General features: G+C 37.3%; 1 protein-coding gene across 1 annotated transcript; it reads left to right on the forward strand.

Annotated features, from left to right (window-relative positions):
• Positions 1-1,162: 1,162 nt before the first annotated feature.
• On the forward strand, positions 1,163-4,439 carry LOC110456954. Its single transcript, XM_021508026.1, has 2 exons — positions 1,163-1,736; positions 3,209-4,439. Exons 1-2 carry the CDS (start codon positions 1,194-1,196, stop codon positions 3,614-3,616), a joined length of 951 nt encoding a protein of 316 aa, XP_021363701.1. The 5' UTR covers positions 1,163-1,193; the 3' UTR covers positions 3,617-4,439.
• Positions 4,440-6,431: the final 1,992 nt, after the last annotated feature.

Below are 6,431 nucleotides of genomic sequence, written 5' to 3' on the forward strand. Positions count from 1 at the left end.
GTGGAGGTCGATGTTTTATATTATGCTCATCAGCATGGCTTGTTTTTCCTATTGTCACTACCCCAGTTCTCCCTTTGGGGACGTAACATTATTTGGATTTGACTTAGTTTTGGACGGCGTGTGTCGTCGATTAAAAACTGAAGACGCTTACACATCTGGAACATCTGGTCTTATTCTCCTTGGTCTTTTCAAGGGTCTCCATGTAAATATTTCCTTCTCTTATTTTGTCCTAGTTTTATCGATTTTCAGTTCGGATGACAGTTCTATTGATACTTGGTTATTATCTTATTGTTTTTTAATAGGTACAATGTGATAATGACAGTATGGTTTAATATGGGCACTGGATCACAATGAACAAATGTTCGTTGGGTGCATATTACTAAAATAATAATCTTTGAGAAGGTACGTTCCTTAAGTTGCTTTAATTGTTATGAATACTGTGCTGTGACATTGCACTAGTATCTTACCGCAGTGAAGCTTATCTATCACTACACTAAAGCACACTCAATAATTGAACACAGTGTCCACCACTTTCTACTTCAAGCCTGGTGTTGTTTCCCTGCCGAATGCATATTTTATATGCATTTCATCTACAGTCATACAAAAACAATTTTATGTTGCATGCCTTTTTAGGAAGTTAGAACATTTGACATCATTTCAAATGTCAGGACCGATAGCAAAATGGATACTCTCTACTTAGTTAAAAGTTAAAAGGTATGGAGATCGAGTCACCGAGGCGAAGATGTTCATTTTTTTCTTTTCTTAAAGCAAGAAAATAAATAACTTTCTATGTATATGACTCTTTGCTTCTGTAAATGGGCAAACAACTCTATATCAGAAAATTGCCGACTACTCCGATTGCTGGGATTCTCTTTGTTTTCCTGAACGAACAAGCATTTTGGGAGGGCAGTCTAAAAAAAACTGAGTTTATGAATTAAGTATTTCACCTTCGTATGATCCTGTATGTAGTTGTTGCGAAGGCGTGATACCCTGTACAAAACAAAAACAAAGCATTGACTATAATTAGCCTGACATTATTCGCCATTGTTATCGTTTACTTTGAATGCGCTCTGATCGTAATCATTGTTCTGGTGTTTAATTAGCATTGTCCACGGTATAGCCATTGTGTTGTCAACATACCAGGTTATTGTGACGAGTATATACTGGGGTCTGGAGCTCCAGTAATACATTGTATGTGTGTTATAGAATACAAACACATCAGGTACTCTTCAAAACATCCCAGAACGATGCGCCGGGCACAGATATCATTTTCCGGGGCAGTGGACCTAAACACGTTTGATTTACCCGCCGCTGTTCGGCGAAACGAACGGAACCCGTTTGCGTTAGAGAAAGAAGCATACTCGCTCGGAAGTGTACCGCAAAGGAAGTTATCTCCGGTGTTCGACGAGAGGAACCGCCCATCTCCCAGACCCCCGGAGGAGGATGCTGATTTGCTTCCAATTACAGAACAACCAAGGCCGCTAAGGCGAATCAGGCGTGAACTGGCTAGTCCCCCTCCTGACGATGAGTCGGAGAGAGAGAAGACACCGGGCAAAGGAAAGACAACTCTGCTCAGACTTAAACCGAACATGAGGACAGTCGAAGATGAACAGAAGGAAGAAACAACTCGGTATAAATCTTCCGCTGTATCTAAGTCTATTGTGGCGGCTAAGGAGGATACAGTACACGAAGGCAAACCTGTTAAACCTGTCACAGCTAAACCTGCAAAAGTTAAGGTACGTTTTATTTATATTTCATAAATTTCCCCGAATAGTTTTTATATGGTAAGGTCTGACCCTAACCTTCCATTGTTACTCTTGAAAGATTTCATACATTATAGATTTTTTTTACAAATAATTATGATTATCACAGTAAAATATCACCTATCATGAATCAGTCATATTTTGAGACAGAGCTAACATGATTATTTAAGTCAAACAAATTTTAGCTGCTGTGTACGTAGCTATCGCGGCTAATTCTGTGATACAAATAAGGTTGCATCAACTGTTATGTCAGTGCTTTTACCACGCATAGAAATGACACGGACCAGAACCCGATTTCGTGCTTTAATAAAAGTATTTTCTTTACATAATAAATGTTTTTTTTTCCTACGGGAAGACATATATTGTAGAAAAAAACCAAAACTTTGTTAGGATGTTTTGTGTTTCGGTTGTTATCTGGCAGACGATCCAACTATTCGGTAGTGAAGTTGAGGTAAATCTTTAAATCATCTATGTATATGATACTTGGATTCATCTTAACACTGTTTCTTTTGAATGCACTTCTGAACATTACAGAGCCCGATTCATATACAAGTAAATAGATAAGGACTTAGTGTGGATCCATGTAGACCACCTGTTACAAGCTGCTGTGGTGTGTCGGTAACGCTGTCAATTAAATACATTTTTAGCGTTCATTTAAATGTAAGATATTTTCAAACCTATAGCAAGCTGTGTGTTGACATTTAATTCCTTTCAATTTATGTCATAGCACTTCATACAATAAACAAATTGACAAATACTGAATAAGAACAATGGTCTTCTCCATTCATCATTGTGCACGTTTTCTACACTGATCTATAAATCCCGTTAAGCTGTTGTCCGGAGTTATTAGGACTAAAACCAGACTGTGTTAAATTGGGAAATCAAATTAACATAGGTTTCAATTTAAATGATCAATATGACATACGACTGTCGTGATGTAATGTTGTATGGTTGAGGTAGTTGATAGTAGGATGGAGACAATGATATGCATTATTGCTCTCACTCCGGTGTCATCGTCTCTCCCTTAAGTTTGTTCAGAGTTGTTTGACATCCAACATCCTCGATACTCCAGGGGTTACGCTCACATTCGCTCGCTGCGCCCCTAAAATATGTCATAATAAAATTGAAGGTTCAGTGTGCGCCACTTTATGGACTTTGATGTACACCAAAAGAACCTCGCGGTCGCGTAACGGTAAAATTGACTGACTTTGAAGTCGGGAGTCGCTCCTCTGTGATCTTCAAAGGACATGTATAAGTCTTAAGATTGGCAGTTGTTTTTACCTGAGACCTTTCAAATAGCTAGCCGCGTACCTTCAATTTTTCTATGACTTATCCCAGGGGTACAGAGAGCATAAGTGAGCGTAACCCCTGGCTGTCGAGGATGTACATTCAATGGAGCATGTTGTTAGTCATGTGTGTTAACCCACTCTGTTACTGTTTTACAGCCTGTAAGTGTGGCGTGGCCAGGCCAGGATGACTACTGTGCCCAGAGCTGTATTCTGTGGTGTTGCTGCTGTGTAGGGCGGACAAAGTGGCCACCTAAACGGCGCTGCTGTCGGGAACAGACGTTGTTTGAATTCTGTTGTCCCTGCTGTCGTGTACGTATCTGCTGCCCGTGCTGTGTGGAATGCTGCGACCGGTATTCATGCAGGACGTGTTGTGAAGGAATGGGTAAATACATGCGTAAGGAGTGTTGTGTCATATGTGTGGACATTTCAGACGACGAGGAGGAAGACAATAAAGACGACGAGAAAAGTAAAAAAAATGAAAAGGATAAAAAAGATGGAAAGGACAAAAAAGACGAAAAGGATAAAAAGGATGGGAAAAAGAATGTGGACGAAAAAAAGAAATGATTACAATTTAAACGTTATCAACCAAATTGTAAAGGGTGGTTTAAGATGGAATGTCTCTCCAGCTTCATCAACCAACCATGTATACAAATCGATAATATCTATATTATTTAATGCAATATTTATAATTTTGGAGAAGACCTTATAGAAGTTTAGTTTCCTGTCTTTTCCTTTGATTTATTTTCAAGAAAAAATCAAAATCGCTAAAAGATTCCCGGTATAGGTAGAATCTTCTATATGATGTGAAATAGGATTTGTATCAAATCAAAAGGAACCGATGGACACTCCTGGCGTTGCTTGACACTCAAGTCGTACGCTTGTTAGCTTGTTCAGTGTTCTACGTCCTTGCAATTCAGCTTCAAAGTCGCACGGAGACATAGTTCAGCATCAATGTAAAGGGTATAAAATAGCCACCACCAGCAATATAACGACAGGATTTGACGTTTTGCTTTGTACCTTTTGATGCAACTGATAGTGCTTTAGTAGTGTATTGTCAAACTATCATGATCAATGAAAGAATTACCATCGATGAAATGTATGTACCACATCATACATGTGTAGCAGTGGTGGATTTTGTAGATTGAACATCAACAAACACTGTGAGAGTTCTTCACGATTTATTATGCGTAGTTCCCATTCTTTAGACATAAATGATTAAAACCCTACAATTATATAATAATTACATTTCAGATATATGTATGGGATCTACAACTCATTCATAACGCACATATACATGTAGCACACTGTGAATTCACAAGAAGTTTTTTTAAGATGTTACATGTAAGATTATAGTTCTATAAATTATAAAAGTTTTATTACATCTAGATTAGCGTTATATTTACTGATACATATACACATGTAATATTGAACATATCATGTAAATCTTATCTTAGCTAAGTATTTATTGATACGGAGGTTACTTAATAAATAGACGAAGTGTACAATAAAATACATTCATCAATAATTACTATAAGTTTAAAATAGAAAACTGTGCCTATTTGTGGAACAGGGCCATTTGAAGTCGTACGGAATTATCCGAGGTTATTACGTGTACTCGTAATTTCTGTATGACAAAGAAACACGTATATATAAAATACAAGTAAAATGACGCTGTCCTGTCTTGTCTGCTTCGTCTAGACGTCATGTAGTCTCTCATAGTTATCGCGCCAACACCACCGGTCACACAAAATAAACAAAAAAAACCTTGACCATTGGCTAACCCAAGAGGTGACAACGGGATAACTTACAAAACTGACCAAAGACAAAAATATCTATAACCAAACCAATCCAAGAGGCCAAAATAAGGAAATAACTATACCACAATATGAAGATCGCTACATGTATTACTATATCAGAACATATGTATACACCGTAATATTATAAATATAGATATCACAAATATCGTCTCTGCCAAACATATGAAAAAGAATTACATCTGCTAAGATATACAAAGGCTTAAATTTTAAGACAAACAGTCTGGAATTTACAATGTAACTTTACATGGTAACTTTATAAGTTTCAGTTTCGTTTGAAAAAAATCTTACCATATTTTAGGGGCACGCACCAACAAAATAAAGAAATCAGCTTTTTGCTTGTCGGGGTTGGGTATTAAACAACAGTTCGCTCCCTTTAACCATAGCTAGACTGGTCTTTGGTCATAACAGTTGATCAACCATAAGACGATATTGTTGCACGTGTGATTTTTATAATATGTAAGTCAGAGTCATTGAGAAAATACTTATAACAAACACGTGTCATACCTGGGACCTTTAACTTGGTCATTGATAAAGATAAATAATGTCTGAAGGAAGTAAACCAACACTACAGGCTAAATATCATTCCGATACACCATATGAATCGCTGTTGGAAGATGTTTTTCTAATTTTGCTCACGAGACGTTTAATTACTCTGACCTCGTGAATCTATAGAAGAGATGATTGTTTATAAAATCTGATGAAATTTGATTCTAGCGAACTGGTTAGTACAAAATTATCAGACTTTTAGCAACCTTGCATAGAAACGCATGTACCGTTAATCTAGCAATTATATACTTGAATACCGTGACACCAGGATGCTACTGGACAAATATCATAACCTGACGACTCTTAACGTCATGTCACTTATTGATACCTGAAAGAAGTTGGATACCTGAAAGAAGTTGTTTGAAGAAAAGTTTGATGCCGAACGACGGCAGCTCTCCTGTTGCATAATTTCACATGCCCTTTGTGCCAGGTGAGCTGTTAACTCGTCCAAATTTCATTTTCCTGGGAAACTCGACGAATGTTTTAAAAAAAGGCAAGCCTTTTCAAATAAGTAGTTTTGAATTTAATCTGGTAAAAGGCTGATGAATAAACTTTTAAAATAAAGATCAACCGATATGAGAGTTAATGAAAAAAATACAACTTCAGTCGAATGAGTCAGTCAAGCAGCTTGTGAGAAAATGTTAGATTTATTTACGTTTTATCAAAAATAGAATGCTCTTTCGCTTTGATGTTTGTTGATGTTTTCAGCAGAAATCGTGCTGTGTTGTTAACAGTGTACAACATTAAACACACAATTTGTATACACAGACTGTTAGATATTAATGACGTCACTTGAACTTGGGTTTGTAAATTGGTCCTTTTATGTTACACTGGCTGATGTTACTGAGGGCCAAACAGAAAGTAACACATGTAAAAGGTCATGGGAGGTCAAATTGGGTCACAAAGGTCACGGGTTTATTGAGGGCGCCTTTGATCTAACGGTATCTCCTTAAGTGTATAGTATAGGTGTGACTTGTAACATTCCTACCAATTACCACAGCCGCCTGTATCCCCCC

This window comes from Mizuhopecten yessoensis, unplaced genomic scaffold (genome assembly GCF_002113885.1).
Source record: "Mizuhopecten yessoensis strain PY_sf001 unplaced genomic scaffold, ASM211388v2 scaffold8965, whole genome shotgun sequence".
NCBI lineage: Eukaryota > Metazoa > Mollusca > Bivalvia > Pectinida > Pectinidae > Mizuhopecten > Mizuhopecten yessoensis.

Excerpts from the sequence above, each read along its gene's own strand:
- LOC110456954 (XM_021508026.1), top strand. The coding sequence starts at position 1,194 with ATGTGTGTTATAGAATACAAACACATCAGGTACTCTTCAAAACATCCC. Across the intron at positions 1,737-3,208 it reads CTAAACCTGCAAAAGTTAAG|CCTGTAAGTGTGGCGTGGCC; the intron begins GTACGTTTTATT and ends ACTGTTTTACAG.